Here is a 22,495-nt window from a genome sequence, read left to right on the forward strand (position 1 = left end):
TACGCACTGTTCTTGAGCTAATCTGAAGGCCACATGAACTTTGGAGGTCTGTAGCGATTGACTCTGCAGAAAGTTGGCGACCTCTGCGCACTATGAGCCTCAGCATCCGCCGACCCCGCTCTGTCATTTTACGTGGCCTACCATTTCGTGGCTGATTTGCTGTCATTCCCAATTGCTTCCACTTTGTTATAATACCACTGACAGTTGACTGTGGAATATTTAGTAGCGAGGAAATTTCACGACTGGACTTGTTGCTCAGGTGGCATCCTATCACAGTACCACGCTGGAATTCACTGAGCTCCTGAGAGCAGCCCATTCTTTCACAAATGTTTGTAGAAGCAGTCTGCATGCCTAGGTGCTTCATTTGTACACCTGTGGCCATGGAAGTGATTGGAACATCTGAATTCAATTATTTGGATGGGTGAGCGAATACTTTTGGCAATATAGTGTACATACATACACATACACCTATAATAAACATACAACTCTAAACTATACCTCTCTCTCCACAGACCCACTGCGAGAGCCCCCCAAAAACATCAAATATCTACCCCATTTCCTAATAAAAGTATCCCATATCCCCAGCCTTCTACATGTTACCTCTTCGAAGGCTGCCACCCTTCCCATGTCCTCGCACCACTCCCGAATTGAGGGTGCTCCCACCGACTTCCAACCCCTTAAAACAATCTGCCTGCCTATCATCGCACTGGTGAGGACCCAATTGTTTATGTATTTGTCACCTACGTCGATGACTGCCCCATCACCCAAAACACAGAGTCTGGGGCAAAACGAAATCCGAATGCCCAACTTGTCACACAGAACACGCTGTACCTTCAACCAAAATTCCTGAATCTCAGCACACCACCAAAAAATATGGGCCATGTCTCCTTCCTCTGATTGGCATCGCCAGCAGGTGGGTGTGTCTTTAAGACCAAGCCTATACAACTTAGAGGTGGTCCAATAGAACCGATGTAAAATCTTGAATTGTATAAGGCGCACCCTTGCATCTCTCGATGCAGTTTTTATGTTTTTTTAAATCCTAGCCCATTCTCTCTCCTCCAATTCCAGGTTTAAATCTTTCTCCCATAATCTCTTGAGAGTGGTTGAGACTCCGTCCCCCAGACTCTGAATTAATAAGGAGTAATACACTGATGCCTCATGGCCCTTTCCAAAAGCAGAAATCACCTCTCCTTGAGTATCTGCTGCTTTAGGGGGGTGTATGCTATTCCCAAAAATAATACAGAGCAAATGGCGTAACTGAAGATATCTAAAAAAAAACTGAGATCTGGGGATCCCAAAATATTGAACCAGATTTTCAAAGGATCTCATCACACCGCTCTCGTAAAGATCACCGAGTGAACTAACCCCCTTCGCAATCCACTCTGACCAACAAAAAGGGGACTTATTAATGCATAGTTTGGGGTTTAGCCATAGGCTCGAGGCAACATTTAGATAAATATCTAAATTAAACACTCTAGACACTTTTGTCCATTCTGAGTGCAAATGTGAAATAATGGGGTGTGATTTAACTTCTCCAAATAGTTTGATGGAAAGGCTTTGCAATGGCAAAATAGGTGCAAGAAGTTCTTGTTCAATGCAGAACCAGGGAGGGGGTCTTTCAGGTGGAAGCGACCAATGAGCCAAATGTCTGAGACCAAATGCATAACAACAAAACAAAATCCTGGGTAGGCCTAGCCCACCTCTGTCAATCGGCCTATGCAATTTACTGAAATGTAGTCTGGGGCGCCCACCACTCCAAATGAAAGACTTTGCTATCAAATTGCTCGAAACAAGACAGGGGGACATCTACTGGGGGAGAATGTAGCAAGTAGTCAAATTTTGGAATACAGTTCATTTCAACAACATTAACCTTCCCAATCATCGATAAATGCAATGAACCCCACCTGTCCACATCACTCGAAAACTGTTTTACCAAAGGGTCAAAATTAACTCTGGCTAAATCAGACAAATTTGTTGGAAATAAAATGCCCAAATACCCAATGCCCTGTTTGGGCCACTGGAAGGCGCCCGGCTGGAAGGCCGTTACTGGACAGTACGCTGTCAAAGCCAAAGCCCCGGATCTTGACCAGTTGACCCTGCATCCTGAGAACCCGGAAAAGGAATCAACAATTCTGTGGAGGCAAGGCACAGATCCAGCAGGGTCAGAGACGAATAATAAAATATCATCTGCATAAAGCAGAAGCCCATGCGCCACGCCTCCCGCTGTCACCCCTGGAAAATCATCCTCCTCTCCCATCGCGGCTGCCAATGGCTCCAGGGCAAGACAGAACAACAATGGGGAAAGAGGGCAACCCTGACGGGTGCCCCCATCCAGAGCAAAACAATCTGAAATTAATCCATTCGTTTGCACCGCCGCCACAGGGTGTCTATAAAGTAACCCGATCCAACCAACAAACGTACTCCCGAACACATACATTTCCAAAATCTTAAAAAGATAATCCCATTCTACCATATCAAATGCCTTTTCGGCATCAAGTGAGATGGCAGCGACCAGAGTCCGATCATTCGCCACTGACCACATGATACTGATGAAACGCCTAATATTATCAGAAGAGCTACGACCCTGAATAAACCCCACCTGATCTAAATATATAAGAGATGTCATAACTTTAATTAATCGGTTAGCCAAAATTTTTGCCAAAATTTTTACATCTAGCTGGATCAGGGAAATTGGACGGTAACTTTTACACTCGCTTGGATCTTTGTCCTTTTTAAGAATCAGACTGATCCAGGCTTTTGTCATGGTTGGAGGAAGCTTTCCATTCTTTAATGATACAGTATAAACTTCTAACAAAAATGGAGCCAGTTCTGTAGCATAAGATCTAAAAAATTCAGCTGCAAAACCATCTGGCCCCGGAGCCTTGCCTGTAGGTAAGGACTTAATTACCTCGTCAAGTTCCTCCAGGGTTATCTCAGAATCAAGAGAGTTTTTTTGCTCATTCGTCAGTTTAGGGAGTTCTAATGGTTCCACAAATTTTCTAATATCTTCATCAGTAGACGAAGACGTGGAACTATAGAGATCAAGATAGAATTCTTTAAAGGCATTATTAATATCAATGGCTGAGGTAAATATTTCAACACCAGAAGATTTCACTGAGGGAATGGTAGAAAAAGACTCTCTCTGCTTTATATATCTATCCAAAAGCTACCCTGATTTGTCCCGGCTCAAAGTATGACTGTCTTGCCCTGAACAATCAAAACTCCACTTTCCGCGACAAAATAGTATTATATGTGTATTTCAATCGGGTCAATTCTCTGAGACCATCAGACGACATTCGGTGCTTCAGCTCTGCCTCGGCACTTTTAATATTTCCTTCCAACTCCACAAGTTCTCATGCTTTGGATTTTTTGATGAATGAGGCATACTGTATGATCCGACCCCTAAGAACCGCCTTAAGTGCCTCCCAAGCCACGCCCACAGAGGATACTGAGGACCAGTTGGTCTCCATATTAACATTGATTTCAGTCTTTAACATTTGTTGGAAATCAGGATTTTGCAAAAGGGAAACATTAAAGCGCCAACTATATGATTTATTTTTCTCTGTATGTGGCAACATCTCTAAACTCACCAGGGCGTGATCTGAGACTAAGATATTTCCAATTGAGCGATCAACAACAGATGAAATGAGGGACTTAGATATAAAAAATAAAAAAAAATCTATTCTAGAGTAAATCTTAAGAACTGATGAAAAAAAATGTATAATCCCTACCAGATGGTTCAAAAGTCGCCAGATATCTACAAGACCAAGATTTTTACAGATCTTGTGAAGCGTCAGTGTTGCTCTTGGTGGTTTACACACTTTTGCTTCACTATGATCAAGGACTGAGTCCATCAAAAGATTAAAGTCTCCTCCCAATATTATGTCATGAGAGATGCCAGCAGTTTGCAAAATCCCTTCAAGATCTATAAAAAAAAGCCCTGATCATCAACGTTAGGTGTGTAAATATTAGCCAAAATCAACCTTTGCCCCCTGAATTTCTCCTAAAACAACAATGACTCTTCCTAATTTCTTTAGTCTGTTTGAGACATTTAAATTGTAGATGTTTATTTATCAATATAATAACTCCCTTGCTGTTACTTGAGCCAGCACTAAAATAAACATGTCCACCCCATATCTTACCAAATTTTTCAGCTTCCTGCGGGGAAAGATGCGTTTCTTGAAGAAACACTATATCATAATTCTTACGCTTAAGAGAAATAACCTTCCTTCTTTTTATAGGGTGCCCCAACCCATTCACCTTCCATGTGGAGAGAGACAACTTATTCATATTAAAATGTGACATATTGATATAATAATAATAAAAAAAAATGAGTGTGTCTAAAACAAGATTACACAGACCACATTCCCCATCAGTGAAACAATCAAACCCCGAACTTCCCCCCGAACAAAACAAACATAAAGATGACAGCGCCAACCAGCGACAATCCTTCTAAACTCAAAGAGTCCATGTACGCATGCGAGAACTTTGCCATCGGATTATTCAAGTCCGGTGCTTCTGCACAAATTTTGTGAGGCACAATTACATAACAAAAAATAATTTGTAAAACAGACCCCAGACAACAGGCATAATAACAGAAAAAACATATAGATTAATTCACAGAACTGTCTCGAAGGTGTGTTCCTCCACAAAATAAACTCCAGCTGATATAAAGCCGTTCAGTTTCCTCGGACAGACAAACAATTGTTCAGTGAGCCGGCTGTTATGAGTGCAGCAGATGAGGTAATCATTCTACTAGGAGGCATAAGCACAAAGAACAAACATATTTAACCACAACTGCCCTGAAGTACTGTAATTCCACAAAACAAGCTCCAGTCGCTAGGCAGAGCCAATACGAAAAACAAAACCGGCGTCCCGGTTCCTTGGATGATCAAGGGCCAAACTAACTCGGAGGCCGCGCGAAAAACAAACAAAAAACACCATAACTTACTCAGCCCATCAACTTTGTAAAAGACGTCCTTTATGCGAGCGTGTAGATATTTTATATATTTAGTGTCCATTCTCGATCTGGCCAGGAACCTCAGTGTAAAAAAAAATCTTCTGTCAATGCAAAAGTTTCTTGGAGTCATGCCATAAAACAAACTCCAGCCGCTAGGCGGAGTCAACGCACCCAGCAAAAATGGCACCCAGCTTCCTCAGATAATAGGGTTCCTGAACCACGAGTCAGTCCACTAATATAAGAAACATCAAATGGCTAACTCCAATGTATTTATAAAGGAGAGTGCCTGTTTTGGACAAGTAAATACTTTGCGACCATTCTTCATTTCTATTCTCAGTTTGGCCGGGAACATCAGTGCAAAGGTGATCTTCTGTTGGTGTAAGAGTTTCTTACATTCCTTAAACCGAACGAGTTTCTCTCGTCGAATTCGCAAAGTCCGGGAACAAGAAAATATTATGGTTTTTCCAAGAAAGCTTCCCTTTACTCCTCACCTGGCGCAACACGAGATCTTTATCGGATGATTTCAGAAATTTGGCCAGAATGGATCGAGGCCTATCTCCCTCAGCAGATCTGCGAACTTGTCCAGGAATTTCACCATATCTCTGCCCTCTTCATGCTCAGGAATTCCAACAATTCATATGTTATTCCTTCGGCTCAAATTTTCAGAATATTCCAGTTTTTCCAAAATTAATTCCAAATCTGTTTTGGACGCGTGCGGATTAGCAGATAATTCCCTTTCCGATGACTCAAGATAATCGATTCATTTTTCAACTTCTTTCACTCTTGTAACCAACTCACTCTTGTTTCCATCGCCATAATCGATCGACATATTACAGCGAGATCCTCCAAGTCAGCAAGAACCTTTGTCAACATCACCGACATGTTGGACAACTGACGCTGAATATCTTCTCCCGACGTGCCATCCAAATCAATTCCCCGGCTCTCAGTCCCATCAGAGGCCTCAGCTTGAACACGTAAGTGTCTTTTAATGTCTCCAGAGTCTGAGAATTTTGACTTCTTTGCCATGTTTACATCAAAGAGCAAGTATGTAACTGGGTGTATCGAATCTCACCGGATTATAACATGAAAATAATTAAAAAACTAGCAAAGTTCGCAGAGTTTGTGTCTCACACGTCTGTCTCTCGCATGATGTCACGTCGACTCCCCTAGTAAACAGAATTTTAAGGAAATTCAATAAAATGTTTAAATGAGACATTTAAATTGGTTGTTGGTCTTGGCTGTTAGTGGATTCTGGAAGTGACACATAAGGAAAAATCGAACGCTTGTGTTAATCTGCTAAACAGGCACAATTATCAGCTGATGCGAAAATCTCAAAAAGGGCTAACATCGACAGAAATTTCTAAACATGTTTTTAATGGAGGATAGTGCCTTTTCTCCATGTGGGATTGTAAGCACTGTGTAGGGACGGGGTGGTAATGCGGGGCGGTCTGCTCTTCAGTATGTGCAGCAGAGAGGCAGTAATGAGGAACGCTTCCCATTGCAGGCTGGTATTTTCCCTGAGCTCGGGCAGCTCTCAGCTACTCAGAGCGGTTTGTGTAAACACATTCACCAAAACAAACCCAGCCACATTCCTCACTGCTATATGACTTATCAAACTTCAGATCGAGCTTCTGCTGAGTGAACTGGCTGATTCAATAGATTTTGATGAGACTGTGGTTAAAAAAAAAATAAAAAGGAATAAATGAAAGAGGGAGGAACAGGAAGTAGAAAAGACTCTTTTGATGTTGCTGACGACTAAACACATAATAGAGGGATCGACTGCAAGACATTACAGGCCTGTAGCAAGTTCAAGTGTACAAAAGCATAAACCAGAAAGGCTCCAGTGGCCAGTTGCATGAAGCCAGTTGAACAAAAGCGATCGTGTCACTTTAGAAGACATTAATTTAACCGCTGGAGTCATATGGATGATATTTATGCTGACTGTCTGTGATTTTTGGAGCTTCCAAAAATACTATGCTAACTAGAGAAATCTCAAGTTACTTGCATTTTAAGGACCTACTGAGCTAAGATATTTTTCTATTTTTCTTCAAATGTGTTCTGGTAAGTCATACACACCTGGGATATCATGAGGGTGAGTAAATAATGAGAGAATTTCATTTTTGGGTGAACTAACCCTTTAAGTACAAGCCATGTCACTTTGTGTGGCAGTCTACAATATCATTTTAACCAGCAGATTTGTCCATGTGGAAAGACTCGTCACACAATAAATGCATATCTACAGTGCAAGAGGCACCTTACGAACACGTCTGCAAACGTTTTTTCCAAGGTTCTCAGCATCATGTGATGCATACAGTTACAGTATTTAAAGAAACGCAACAGTACATTTTTAATGTGCTGCTCAAAAGATACAAGGTTCCCGGATCTCTCAAATAAACCATCTTATAATATCTTAATATGTATGTCTAATATATTTAATCATAATATATCAATATAAATTAATGTAATATATACATTTCCCTGTGAAGCGCACTTTAATTTTGGAGCAAGAGATACAGGGGGAATGACTTCAGTGCATCAGAGATGTCACTTTACTCACAGCTGAGTGGTTCAGTATCAGTTTGGGATCCGTTAGTCGTGTTGCTATGGTGATGAACTGGTAAAAACCTTCTTGAGACAAAAAAAAACAAACAGAGTTTGCTCAAACTAAACTCAAACTTACCTGGGTAGCCACTGAAACTGGCTTCGTGCAACAGGGCTCAGTACATGTTTTCTAGTTTTACAAATCAAAAGGAGTAATACTATTTAATCATGGCCAAAAGTACATTTTTGCCCAAAAAAATTCCATTTATTTCCAGTTGTATGTGAATACTGGATACTGCTTTTTTTTTTTTTTTTTTATAATTGAAATTCAGACTGATTTAGAAGTGAATCATTCAAGACTTATTCATGAATCAGTTCTATGGAAGCCCAGGAGTGCCATTTACAAAAGAATGAAGGAATAAATTATCAATCTATTAATTTGAAAATAAAAATGTGAATAAACCAATTTATAAATGGACAAATAAATAGACACATTTAAATGTTTATTTAATTCATGTTTTAAAATGTACTTATATTTAACAATAAAATAGCACATAAGCCATTTTTAAATGCACCGTTTAAATTGTGTTTTAATAAGCATTTGGCAATATCTTTTCTTCATCCATTTGCCAATTGCTTTTCTTTATTGTTTGACTTTTCCTTTTCTTTTACCATTTGTCAATCCATACCAGCTAAAGCCCAGGAGTGGCAATTAAAAATGAAGGAGCAAATTATCAATCTATTAATTTGAAAATAAAAAATTGAATAAATAAGTCCATTTATAAATGGACAAATAAAAAGACACATTTAAATGTGTTTATTTAATTCATATAAAAAAAATCATTATATTTAACAATGAAATTGTGTATTAATAAATCAAATTTATTTCATGCTTAAAATGTCATTAAATGTAGCAATAAATGAGTACATTAATGAGTCTTTTAAATGCACTTTTTAATGCTCTTTAAAAGCACCGTTTAAATTAAATTTTAAAAAGCTATTTGGCTATTGCTTTTCTTATTCATTTGCCAATTGCTTTTCCTCATCCATTTTCCAGTGGCTTTTCCTTTTCTTTAACCAATTGAGAATAGAGTTTAAAAAAATGCCATTAGACTGTTGACTCGTGGGAGAAACCAATGAATTTGACTCAGTTATAAGACACACTCTCTCTCCCACATGCCACTCAAAGAGGATGTAAGACGGCCTGTCATTGGACGATGGTACGAGCGGTTTACGTGATATTATTGGATCTGCGCACAAGGAACGGATGCAAAACATATCAGAAGTTAATGGTGGCTCGTTCACTGTTGCTGTGAAATGCAGAGCATGGCCCTACTTGAGGTGCACATCGATATGTGTCCAGGGTGGGAGCTGGTTATCGTGATGCTGTGAACAGAACCAGCCTCCCGACCTGCGCCCCGAACTGAAACACGCGACAGAGGTGAGCAAGGACAATATCTCGAGATGGACTTTCCAGAACTTACACTGAAGAAAATGCACATCCACTTTCAGTTATATCACATTCATTTTAAAACCAGTCGGTGGGGCACGTGGTGAGTTGAGTGTGGATGCTGCGGTGGATGGCGTGAAGCCTCCACACGCGCTATATCTCCGTGGCAACGCACTCAACAAGCTACATGATAAGATGCGTGGGTTGACGGTCTCAGATGCGGAGGCAGCTGGGATTCGTCCTCCGCCACCCGGATTGAGGCGAATCACTATGAGACCATGAGGACTAAAAAGCGCATTGGGAATTGGGCATTCCAAATTGGGTGAAGAAGAAAAAAAAAAAAGCATTAAAAAGTGCATTTCAAAGACTCAATGTACTCATTTATTGCAAAATTTTTAGTGACATATTAAACATGAAATAAATACGATTTATTAATGCACAATTTTATTATTAAATATAATTACATTTTTAAACAAATTACATAAACACATTTAAATGTGTCTTTTTATTTGTCCATTTATAAATGGACTTATTTATTCAAGTTTTTATTTTCAAATTAATAGATTGATCATTTATTCCTTGATTCTTTTTTAATTGGCACACCTGGGCTTCAGCTGGTATGGATTGACAAATGGTAAAAGAAAAGGAAAAGTCAACAATAAAGAAAAGCAATTGGCAAATGGATGAAGAAAAGCAACTGCCAAATGGATGAAGAAAAGCAACTGCCAAATGCTTATTAAAATGCCATTTAAAAGGTGAATTTAAAAATGAATTATTAATGTGCTATTTTATTGCTAAATATAAGTACATTTTAAAACATGAATTAAATAAACATTTAAATCTGTCTATTTATTTGTCCATTTGTCCATTGGTTTATTCATTCACATTTTTATTTTCAAATTAATAGATTGATAATTTATTCCTTCATTCTTTTTGTAAATGGCACTCCTGGGCTTCCATACAGTTCGACAGATTCATTGAAAAGAACAGAAAAAAAAAAAAAAGATTCACTCATAAATCAGACATCCAGTAAAATAAGTATCCACACAATAACAATATCTAGTAGTTGATACAATATTTTAGAGCAGAGCAGAACTAGAAAAATGTATATTCATTATATACATTTCCATGACTTCTCCCTTGCCTGGGAAACATAATAAAATTCTCTGATATAAAGTTCTAACAGTTTCCACTACAAATACCATTACGTGTGTAGCATGTTTATGGCCATATTTAATTAGAATTTAATTGTTTGTATTGGTTTCCATTACAGATAAGTATTGGTCCCTAATGGTATCCACTAGACAGCCACCAATAGAGGCCAACACATCACCATAAGAGAGCCACAGGGAACCATTAAAAAAAAAATTACAATTCCTATTGTAAGCATTAAAAACCGTAAGACACTGTGTAAGGGTTTCTATTGTTTTTTGTCTATTGTCTAAACCTTTGGCCATCACAGAATATTCCAGTGACACACAATTAAGTGTAATAGAATAGTTACTCACTTGGGGTTGATCTTTTCACCTTTCTCCTGAAGGGTTTCCAAAACATCCTTCCCATTCAGAACAAGACGGACGGTTTCATTTTTTTCATCCATCTCCACCAACATGTACTCCACCTGAAAAAGCAAGACACTGCACTCAATGTAACATGAAACACCAGTTACAACAATGATGCAACTTTCAAGTCGGTCACTTCGATGCTGCGTAAGTAGTTGAGGTTATGAAAACTCCTCCCAGGAGTGATGATCTCTGAAACCTGTATGGAATCACACCAATCTACTTGGTAGATGGCGCTTGCCACTTAGCCCCTTATGTGCACATCATGGCAAGTATATGAACCGGAGCAGACTTTTTTCCAGAATCTTTCTCTTCGGGTCGCGATTTCATCTCTCGTGCTCTGTAAGCTCGACTCCTCATTTTGAACTGCACACCTGAACTGCAAGTTGATTATTTTCTTCTCGCTGTGGTGCTTCCGACGTTTAGCATATCCTTTACACTTTAATGTATTGCAATTCTACTGTATCTATTGAGTGTTTCTCTTGAAAAGAAACTTAGAGCAATTTGCCTAACAATGCCTTTTTCTAGATGGCGTTTCGCAAATGTCTCCCTCTGTGCGAGCGACTGGCATGAGCGGCATTTTATCTGCCTGATTCAGGTCCATGTGGAAGTAGCGCTCGTTGAGACTGATTACATCAATTGTAAGCATATTAAAATCAAGACGCTTTGCTCATGACTTGCTTTCTTTCTTAAAGCCAACACCGGTCCCTTCTCCCCCCAATATCTGACCCATGAAGAAGGTAAGCGAGGACAGGATGTAGAGCGCAGAGATGTTGAGGATGATTTGATGCTGGTTTAGGCCTTGCATCTCTCCTATACTCCATTTCTCTGATGCTGAGTTGGAGGTAGTTCTCAGTCAGGAGTTTGAGAAACGTAACCTCAAATGACCCATACCTGATGCACCCAAGCGTTCTCGATGTGATGAACAGCTTTTACAGAGTTAGCGTGACTCCCCAGTCCCAAGTCAGAAAAGGCTTCTACAGATGTTATTTTCTGGTAGCCAAGAAGGACGGTGGGCTGTGGCCCATACTGGACCTGAGGCACTTGAACCAAATACTTAAATCTCCGTTCAAGATGGTTGCTCAGATAAAGATTTTGTCTCATGTCTGTCTGTTCAACTTCATGTCGATAAACCTTAATGACTTGTCATGTTCAAATACCTCCTTGCCAAAGGTCATTCTTGAGATTCACCTTTGAGGGGACGGTTTACTTGTTCAAAGCACATTTACCTAACCGCTGAGGCTGACTGGCATCCCTGTGTTGAACTATCTTGACGATTAGCTGCTCTTAGCACAATCGGAAGAACTGGCATGCAAGCAGAGGGACCTGTTTCTTATGCATTTGGCCTCAGAGCCAATAAGGTATAGAGTGTGTTAGTGCCTAGTCAGCAGGTTTCATTGTTAGGAATGAAACTTGAGTTGATGGCCATATCAGCGCATCTAACCGATGCTGGCATTCAGTTTTACCCTTTAGTGCTTGATGGAATAGCCTTACCGCTGTGACAGTCCCTGTGGATGTTGGGGTTGATGGCCACTGCTGCAAATATCACCCCTTTGGGCTCGTTACATTTGAGGACTCTCCAGTGCTCAGTAAACTCGAGAGTGCCTTTTCACCTGGCCATGCAATCACTTAGGTCACCAAGTGATGCGCCACTTTGCGAACACGCAAGCTATTTGTCAAAAAGTTGTCACAACGGATGCATTAAACTGAGGCTGGGGTGCCCTGTGCGATGGTCATACTGCCTTCGTCACCTGGAGAGTTATGCGAATGAGTGGCACATTAACCACCTGGAACTGCTGGCAGTCCTTATTGGCTAAGACATCTTTTCGGACAGACATGCAAGGCTTTCACATTCTTATCAGGATGCTCTGCACTGCGGTTGTGGCATACATAACTCACCAAGAGGGAATGTGATCGCATATCATATTCTTCTCTGGAGCGAGTGCCAGATTGGCCCAACAACCCTTGGTTTTAGGAGCTGGTAGAGCTGTTGGATGCTTCCCCTTGGAAAATTTCCTTGAGGAGGGATTTGCTTTCACAAGTTTGAGGCACAATCTAGAATCCCCAGCTCAAGTAAGAGCAGGGGAGTCATTACACTGATAAGCAAGCATCTACAACTCAAGTGTCTCGGGCAGATTAAGGATAAATTGGGAAGGGTCATTATTGTTTTAGCAGAAATTCAGGGCAAAGTCTTATTTTGGCTAATATTTACACACCTAATGCTGATGACTGGGGCTTTTTTGTAGATCTTGGGGGGATGTTGCAGCCCGCTGGCGCCCCTCATGATATAATATTGGGAGGAGACTTTAATCTTTTGATGGACTCAATCCTTGATCATAGTAAAGCAAAAGTGTGCAAGCCCCCTAGAGCAACACTGACGCTTCACAGGATGTGTAAAAATCTTGGTCTAACAGATATTTGGAGACTTTTAAACCCATCTGGTAGGGACTATACATTTTTTCATCAGTCCATAATATTTATATTAGAATAGATTTTATTTATATATATATATATATATATATATATATATATATATATATATACATATAAGTCCCTCATTTCATCTGTTGTGGATTGCTCAATTGGAAACATCTTAGTCTCAGATCATGCCCTAATGTGTTTAGAGGTGTTGCCACATACAGAGAAAAAGAAATCATTTAGTTGGTTGGTATAGTTAATGTATCCTTTTTGCAAAATCCTGAATTCTAACAAATGTTAAAGGCTGAAATCAGTGTTTATGTGGAGACCATACAGTATGCCTCATTCACCAAAAAATCCAAAGCACGGGAACTCGTGGAGTTGGAAGGGAATATTAAAAGTGCCGAGGCAGAGCTGAAGCGCCGAAAGTCATCTGATGGCCTCAGAGAATTGACCTGATTGAAATACAGATATAATACTATTTTGTCACAGAAGGTGGAGTTTTGGCTATTCAGGGCAAAACAGTCATATTTTTGAGTCAGTGGATAAAGCAGGGAAGCTTTTGGCTAGATATATAAAGCAGAGAGTGTCTTTTTCTACTATTCCCTCAGTTAAATCAGCTGGTGGTGAAATTTTTACCCCGGCCATTGATATTAATCATGCTTTTTAAAGGATTCTATCTTGATCTTTTTAGTTCCACATCTTCATCTACTGATGAAGATATTAGAAACTTTGTGGAACCATTAGAACTCCCTAAACTGACGATTGAGCAAATAAATTCAGATTCTGAACCTTGGATGAGCTTGGCGAGGTAATTAAGGCCTTGCCTACAGGCAAAAGGATGTCTATTTATAAAGTTGACGGATTATGTAAGTCATGGTATATACTTTTATGCAGCCTCCGAGTGAATTGACTCGATCATCCAGGGAACCGGGATGCCGGTTTTCTTTCTTTTTGTATTGGTTCCACCTAGCGGCTGGAGCTTGTTCTATTGAATAACACTCCTTTGGAACAGCTGTGGATTAATCTGTTCATTCTTCGTGCTTATTCCTCCTGCTGGCTGTAGTTTGTTTTGTTGAGTTTTTTTTACGAGACTCTGGAATGATTACGTCATCCACTGAACTCATAACAACCGGCTCACTGAACATTCGTTTGTCTGTCCGAGGAATCTGAATGGTTTTATATCAGCTGAAATTTGTTTTGTGGAAGATCACACTTTGAGACAGTTCTGTGAATGAATCTACACATTCTTTGTGTTCATTCTTCCTATTGACTGGGTTTATTTTACAAAGTATTTTCTGTTATGTAATTTTGCCTCACAAATATGTGAGGCAAAATTGAGCAATCCGATGGCAAAGTTGTCGTGGGGGCTCGTGGGCGTTCATGGACCTTTTAAGATTAGAGGGATTGTCACCAGTTGGCGCTTTCGTGCGCGGGGTTAATGCGCACGTTTTTCTTTTTTCTGTTTGTTTTGTTCGGGGGGATGTTCGGGGGTTGATTGTTTCACTAATGGGGAATGTGGTCTGTATAATTTTGTTTTTGACACACAAATTATTTTTTCTACTATATCAAAATGTCAAATGTTAATATGAGTGTACTATCTCTCTCCACATGAAAAGTAAATGGGTTGGGGCACCCCATAAAAAGAAGGAAGGTTATTTCTTTTCTTAAACGTAAGAAATATGATATAGCGTTTCTTCAAGAAACACATCTCTCCCTGCAAGGGAGTCATTATATTGGTAAATAAACATCTACAATTCAAATGTCTCAAACAGTTTAAAGATAAATTAGGAAGAGTAATTATTGTGTTAGTTGAAATTCAAGGGCAAAGGTTGATTTTGGCTAATATTTACGCACCTAACGTTGATGATCAAGGCTTTTTTATAGATCTTGAAGGGATACAACAGTCCATAAGATCTATTCTAGAATAGATTTTTTTTTTTTAATATCCAAATCCCTCATTTCATCTGTTGTTGATTGCTCAATTGGAAATATCTTAGTCTCTGATCATGCTCTGGTGAGTTTAAAGGTGTTGCCATATACAGAGAAAAAGAAATCATATAGTTGGCTCCTTAATGTATCCCTTTTGCAAAATCCTGATTTCCAACAAATGTTAAAGACTGAAATCAGTGTTTATATGGAGACCAACTGGTCCTCAGTATCCTCTGTGGGCGTGGCTTGGGAGGCACTTAAGGCGGTTCTTAGGGGTCGGATCATACAGTATGCCTCATTCATTAAAAAATCCAAAGCACAAGAACTTGTGGAGTTGGAAGAAAATATTAAAAGAGAATTGACCTGATTGAAATATTGATATAATACTATTTTGTCACGGAAAGTGGAGTTTTGGTTATTCAGGGCAAGACAGTCATATTTTGAGTCGGGTGACAAAGCAGGAAAACATTTGGCTAGATATATAAAGCAGAGAGATTCTTCCCTCAGTGAAATCTGCTTGTGGTGAAATATTTTCCTCAGCTATTGATATTAATAATGCCTTTAAAGAGTTCTATCTTGATCTCTATGGTTCCATGTCTTCATCCACTGATGAAGATATTAGGAACTTTGTGGAACCATTAGATCTCCCTAAACTGACGACTGGGCAAAAAAATTCTCTTGATTCTGAGATAACCTTAGAGGAGCTTGTTGAGGTAATTAAAGCCTTGCCTACAGGCAAGGCTCCGGGGCCTGACGGCTTTTCCTCTGAGTTTTTCAAATCTTATGCTACAGAACTGGCTCCACTTTTGTTAGAAGTTTATACTGATTCATTAAAGAATGGAAAGCTTCCGCCAACCATGACACAAGCCCGGATCAGTCTGATTCTAAAAAAGAACAAAGATCCAAGCGAGTGTAAAAGTTACCGCCCAATTTCCCTGATCCAGTTAGATGTAAACATTTTGTCCAAAATTCTGGCTCTGCTCTGCTCTTTTGGGAGTAGCATACATCCCCCTAGAGCGGCAGATATTCTGGAAGTGGTGAGGCATCATGTGTATTACTCCCTGTTAATGCAGAGTCTGGGGGACGGAGCTTTAATTCTCTCAAAAGATTATGGGAGAAAGATTTAAACTTGGTATTGGAGGAGGGAGTGTGGGCAAGGATTCTAAAAAACATAAAATCTGCATCTAGAGATGCAAGGGTTCGCCTTATGCAAGTTAAGATTTTACATAGATTTTATTGGACCCCCTCTAGATTGTATAGGTTTGGTCTTAAGGACACACCCAACTGCTGGCGATGCCATACTGAAGATGGAGACACCATCCATGTTTTTTGGGGGTGCCTTAAGATCCAAGAATTTTGGCTGAAGGTGCAAAGTTTTATGTGTGATGTGTTAGGCACTCAGGTCTCGTTCTGCCCCAGACTCTGTATTTTGGGAGATAGGGAGGTCATGGATTTGGTAGATAAGTACATTAAGGACTGGGTTTTGACCAGTGTGATGATTGGTAGGCAGGTTATTTTGAGGAGTTGGAAGTCGGATGGAGCACCCTCGTTCCGGGAGTGGTGCACGGAGATGGGGAGGGTGGCTGCCATCGAAGAGGGGTCGAGCATTAGGTTGGGGGTTAGGGAATCTTACAATAAGAAATGTGGCAATTATTTAGCATTTTTGAGGTAATCTCGAGGTGGGGCAGTGGAGGTAGTAATTTAGAGTTTCGGGGTTTTTTTATTTTTTATTATACTTGATTATTGTTTGTTATTTTATGTTGTTGTTGTTGACCACAGGGGTGTTCGTGGGGGGGTCAGGGTGGGTTGAGAGTTTGGTAGGGGGAGGGGATATAGTGGGGATTTAATGTTTAAAGTTTTTGATTCATTATATAGATGTTGTTGTATTTTTTGTGTTAATTTATGAATCAATAAAAATGTTAATAACAAAAACAAAAAAAAGAATGGAAAGCTTCCGCCAACCATGACACAAGCCTGGATCAATCTGATTCTTAAAAAGGACAAAGATCCAAGAGAGTGTAAGAGTTACCGTCCAATTTCCCTGATCCAGCTAGACGTAAAAATATTGTCAAAAATTTTGGCTAACCGATGAAATTATGACATCTCTTATACATATAGATCAGGTGGGGTTTATTCGGGGCTGGAGTTTTTCTGATAACATTAGGCGTTTCATCAATATCATGTGGTCAGTGGCGAATGATCAGTCTCTGGTCACTGCCATCTCACTTGACACCGAAAAAACATTTGATATGGTAGAATGGGATTATCTTTTAAAATTTTTGGAAATATATGGGGTTGGGAATACTTTAATTGGACAGATTAAGTTACTTTAAGTTACACCCAGTAGCGGCGGTACAAACAAATGGATTAATTTCAGATTATTTTACTCTGAATAGTAACCCGACAGGGTTGCCCTCTTTCCCCATTATTGTTCTGTCTTCCCCTGGAACCATTAGCAGCCGCGATAGGAAAGGAAGATGATTTTCCAGGGGTAGTGGCGGGTGGTATGGTGTATACGATTTTGCTTTACGCAGATTATATTTTATTATTCGTCTCCGACCCCACTAGATCTATGCCTTGCCTCCACAGAATTATGAATTCCTTTTCTAAGTTCTCAGGATATAGAGTCATTTGGTCTAAATCTGAGGCTTTGGCTCTGACAGCGTACTGCCAAGTTACGGCTTTTCAACCAGGCATCTTCCAGTGGCCCAAACAGGGCATTAAGTACTTAGACATTTTATTCCCAGTAAATTTGTGTGATTTAGTTAGAGTTAAATTTGACCCCTTAATAAAAGGTTTTCGAGCGATGTGGGCAGGTGGGCTTCATTACATTTATCTATGACTGTGAAGGTTAATGTCATTAAAATTAATTGTATTCCAAAATTCAACTACCTGCTACAATCTCTCCCTCTAGATGTCCCCCTCTTATTTCTAGCAATTTGATAGCATAGCGTAGTCCTTCATTTGGAATGGTAGGCATCCCAGATTACATTTCAATATGTTACATAGGCCGATTGACAAAGGTGGGCTAGGCCTACCCAAGATTTTGTTTTATTATTATGCATTCAGTCTCAGACATTTGGCTCATTGGTCACTTCCACCTGAGAGAGCCCCTCCTTGGTTCTGTATTGAACAGGAAGTTCTTGCCCCTATTTCACCATTGCAAAGCCTTTCTATCAAACTAATAGAAGTTAAATGACACCCCGTTATCTCGCATTTGCACTCGGTATGGACAAAAGTGTCCAGAGTGTTTAATTCTGACATTTATTTAAATGCTGCCTCGAGCATATGGCTGAACCCCAAATTATGTATTAATAAGTCCCCTTTCTGCTGGTCAGAGTGGATTGTGAGGGAGGTAAATACGCTCTGTGACCTATATGAGATCAGCAGTTACAGAAATACTCAAACCAGCCAGTCTGGCACCAAAAATCATCCATGCGATTATCTAATCAGCCGATACAGATATAGATACAGGTCAGGAGCTTCAGTTAATGTTCACATCAACCATCAGAATGGGGAAAAAATCTGATCTCAGTGATTTGGACCGTGGCATGTTTGTTGGTGCCAGATGGGCTGGTTTGAGTATTTCTTTAACTGCTGATCTCCTGGGATTTTCACGCTCAACAGTCTCTAGAATTTACTCAGAATGGTGCCAAAATAACATCCAGTGAGCGGCAGTTCTGCAGATGGAAGCACCTTGTTGATGAGAGAGGTCAACAGAGAATGGCCAGACTGGTTCAAACTGACAAAGTCTATGGTAAGTCAGATATCCGCTCTGTACAATTGTGGTGAGAAGAATAGCATCTCAGAATGCTATTGTGAGATGCAGGTTGGTGCTGTTTTGGCAGCATGAGGGGGACCTACACAATATCATGCAGGTGGTTTTAATGTTGTGGCTGATCGGTGTATATAAAATCAAGCTTTTGACACATAGGACAATTTAGGGATTGTACACAACTATTACACAAGGTGCAAACATTCATTGATGCTTAAGAAGTACTATATGCATACTATACTTATGTACATATCTGTAATGTAGATTCTGAAGAGCAGTACTAAGTAAAAAAATCTTTTATCTCATATTTGTATAAATTATGAAAGGGGTGTGAACATTTATGAGACAAAAAGGAATGCAAACTTATCTTCTCAACTATATATACCATTTATTTAATGGGTTATCAGCTGTCTTCCTTTTCTTCTGCTTTCTATCAAAATCATGCAATTCTGTGATCTGGCGACTAAAAACAGCCATTTGGCTACTTAATGTTTCAGTTTAGGAGCCAATGGCTCCCAAGACATTGTTTTAGTCTGGAGCCCTGATCTGCCAATGAGATTGCCATAATTTCATACGAGATAAGCTAGGGAAAGAAGCAAGTATAGCTGTCCCTTGTAAGTTATAGAGTTTTGATTGCAACCCTGTATTTTTCAGGGATGTTCTGTTCAGTCATATTGCTTGTCCTGCACCTGATCAGCCAGATTGTAGCCATCTATTCTTGAAGGTATTATTTGTTTGTGATCTATTCTTATGTAAATGAGAAACACATTATTTGAACTTTGAGTATTTATATTTTCTATTAGAGAACTTTACTCTGATGAGAAATTATAATTTGCATTTTGCTCAAACATTTTTTTAAATCAAACATTTTTTCTGTCATACTTTGTCATTTGTGTTGTTATATTGAAGCAAGATTACACTGAATCGTGAACCTCATAATGGACATTAAACAGAATCGAGAGATGAGATAACCATATCGTGCCATTCCTAGTATGAATGTCACTTCCATCACATCTTGATAACATTGTTAACATGATAAACATTTTTTTGATAAACATTTTTATCCCCTAAATGTGCACAACTGAATAATATTGTTACACTTTTCGCATATTTTGTCAAAATCATAGGGGTGTATTTGTTTATTGAGGCACGATACATCCCGGTTCAAAAATGTGACGATGGGCATTATTGTTATTATTATTTTAGCACATATTCTATCCAATATGCAGGACGTCCTACGCCTACGTAACACAAGCACAGAAATGGAAATCCCTTCATTACACACAAGGACCTCTAAAATACTAATGCACACTAGCAGCCATAGGTGTTGTACAATGAGTTCGAGAGCAAGAGTGATCTGCCATGACTGCGTGAGAGGAAATTAAAGTTTACAGAGGTTTCATAAAAGTACCATATTAATCTACTATATACTGTATAATTCTGAATATTACATATAATAATCCTATGGGGGAATATAATCCTAATGTCAAATGTCATGTATGAGCTAAATTCCCAGCATGCACTGCGGCATGAAGAAATTACTTAAGATTTTTTTTTACTATTTACTGGTTTATTTTGATGTGGCTTTTGTTGCAGTCTAAGTTACTTGTATTTTAATGTTCAGCTTATACTTTTTTACGTAATAGTATGTTTGTTGATTGTCACCATTGTTGCGTTTTGTATGCTGGGAGTTGATTTCTGTGTCTTGTCAACTCATGTTATGCTGTAAATTCATCAAAAACATCAAACACTCATTTTGCTAATATCATTTTGCTGAAATATCCTTTACTGTTTTTGCATGTAATGCATCACTATTGCCACATATAGTGCCATTTGCAAGGTAGGATCAGACATTCAGTATGACCTTAGGTTTTGTCTTCCAAGTAGCACAGTGCAACAACTTTTCTTTTACTTAAACGTAAATTGGCTGGAAGAACATAATATAATAAGGAAGGTCCAAGGTGCCAGCTCAAGAGAACATTAATCACCATAACAATCTACAATACAATACAATGTACAATACAACCTACTGTACATTCTATACATACTATATATACTTTTTTTTATTGAATAATGTGTATCTATATTGTATGTATTGTACTGTACAGTATGTTATTATTTGTATATTGTTGTGTGTAATTATGTGTATATTAGACTTTAAATTGTGTTGTGTTAATCTGATGTTATTGTAAATTGGTATATGTCTCATCACTGTCACGACTGCTATGTTGATCGGAACTGCACCCAAGAATTTCACACACCATTGCACTTGTGTATATGGCTGTGTGACAATAAAAGTGATTTGATTTTGATTTTGATAATGGTGACTTCAAACAAAACAACAACACTAAATAAAACTAAGACTTCTATTAAGTCAGACTAAAAACTTTTGTACGTTTTTTTTTTTTTACAATGTTTTAAATTTTTTTTTACAATTTTTGTAGCCCCAATGCATTGCCAAAGCACACATACTTATTCAAGTGCAAAGGCTTATGGGTATTTCACCATTATAATCCACAATACAGTGCTATACTGTTATTTTACTGTGTACAGGTTTTTTTTTTTCTTTTTTTCATAAAAAAAAAATATATATATATATACTGTTCAATCCTGGCAACATTTTACATGTAATATGTACATTGCTTCAAAGGTTGATTATACTTTTTTTTATTATTATTATTTGACTTCTCATTAGACAGACAAGTGAAGGCTGATGTAAGATGATAAAGAACAGAGGCGTTGGTCAGGAACATCATGAACACTAACCATGTGCCACAAACTTTTTCATGGGGGGGGGGGGGGAGTTTAAAATATACGTTTCAAAATGTCACTATAGCTTTCACCAAGATGATATCATGATTTGGAATGTTCATTTTCCCCTAATGCCTTGCAAAATACAGCTATTTACCATAAAACTAGTCCCTTCACAGTGAGCCTGCACTTGATCTTCCAGAATGCAACATTTTTAACAGCAAACTACTGTATTTAAGAATCACAGTTGATTGCTGTAGGAATTTGGCCGTAAATTTACATCAATTTTTTACAGTGCTTTTCTGGGTTAATTTTTAGTCCCAGTACATCTCTGATGGATCATAAAGCACTTTTAAGAACAGTACTTCTAGGTAAATTTTAAAGGAAAGGAACTGTATTGCATATTCTTTAAAGTAATAATAATAAAAATAAAATAAAAAATGTTCAATCTGAACTTTTCTTGATTCAGGCTTAAAGAATCGTGAACTGAACCGTGAGTTCAGTATCGTGAACCGAACCACATTGTGAGATGACTGAATCGTTACACCCCTACAAAATTCAGCCTTCAGCTTATTCGGCCTTCATTCTGTTCACAGGTTATATTTACCTTGATTTACTTTGGGGGGTTTTTGACACAGCATGTCTAATATTTCACCTCAAGCATGCTCTTCACTTATACTGTTGTCTCCTTGATAGCCAAGTACATTAACAATCCATCCATCCATCTTCTATAGCCGCTTGTCTTATGCAGGGTTGCGGGTAGTGCTGGAGCCAGTACACTAACCTTTGGGGGGGGGGGGGTACTTTTGGGGGGCAAAATTGTTGGTTGTGATGGAAATTACACCACAACAGTCATAATCTGTTAAAATGTATTTATTAGTTCTGTCAATTGATTCTTCTTTTTTTAATTCAAATTAATTATATGCTAGTTAATTAAATGAATTGCATTTCAATATTAGCTGTGAAAGACCCCGAAATAAACATAACTCAATAATTATAAATCACTCGCTCAATAAATATTGAAATGGATTGTTCATTCTTTGTTTTGATTATCCTTGTTTAAAAACTGTAATGATGACATGTAAAGAACTTCAAGAAACAAGTGG

At 38.8% G+C, this 22,495-nt stretch overlaps 1 protein-coding gene across 3 annotated transcripts in view; it reads right to left on the reverse strand.

Moving 5' to 3' along the window:
* The window catches only part of gclc (glutamate-cysteine ligase, catalytic subunit), a 51,684-nt gene that overhangs the window by 26,754 nt on the left and 2,435 nt on the right, over window positions 1-22,495 (reverse strand). The window contains exons 1-2 of one of the 3 annotated variants that reach the window (XM_051650896.1): window positions 12,413-12,448; window positions 10,460-10,572 (exon numbers count right to left, since the gene is read on the reverse strand). In XM_051650896.1, the coding sequence (XP_051506856.1) occupies window positions 10,460-10,572; window positions 12,413-12,433 (134 nt within the window). In that variant the 5' untranslated portion in view covers window positions 12,434-12,448. Of the gene's footprint in view, window positions 1-7,517; window positions 7,589-10,459; window positions 10,573-12,412; window positions 12,449-22,495 lie in introns of those variants that run through there. The other 2 variants (XM_051650897.1, XM_051650895.1) reach the window with 2 other exon arrangements.

The sequence above is a fragment of the Myxocyprinus asiaticus genome, chromosome 23 (assembly GCF_019703515.2).
Source record: "Myxocyprinus asiaticus isolate MX2 ecotype Aquarium Trade chromosome 23, UBuf_Myxa_2, whole genome shotgun sequence".
NCBI lineage: Eukaryota > Metazoa > Chordata > Actinopteri > Cypriniformes > Catostomidae > Myxocyprinus > Myxocyprinus asiaticus.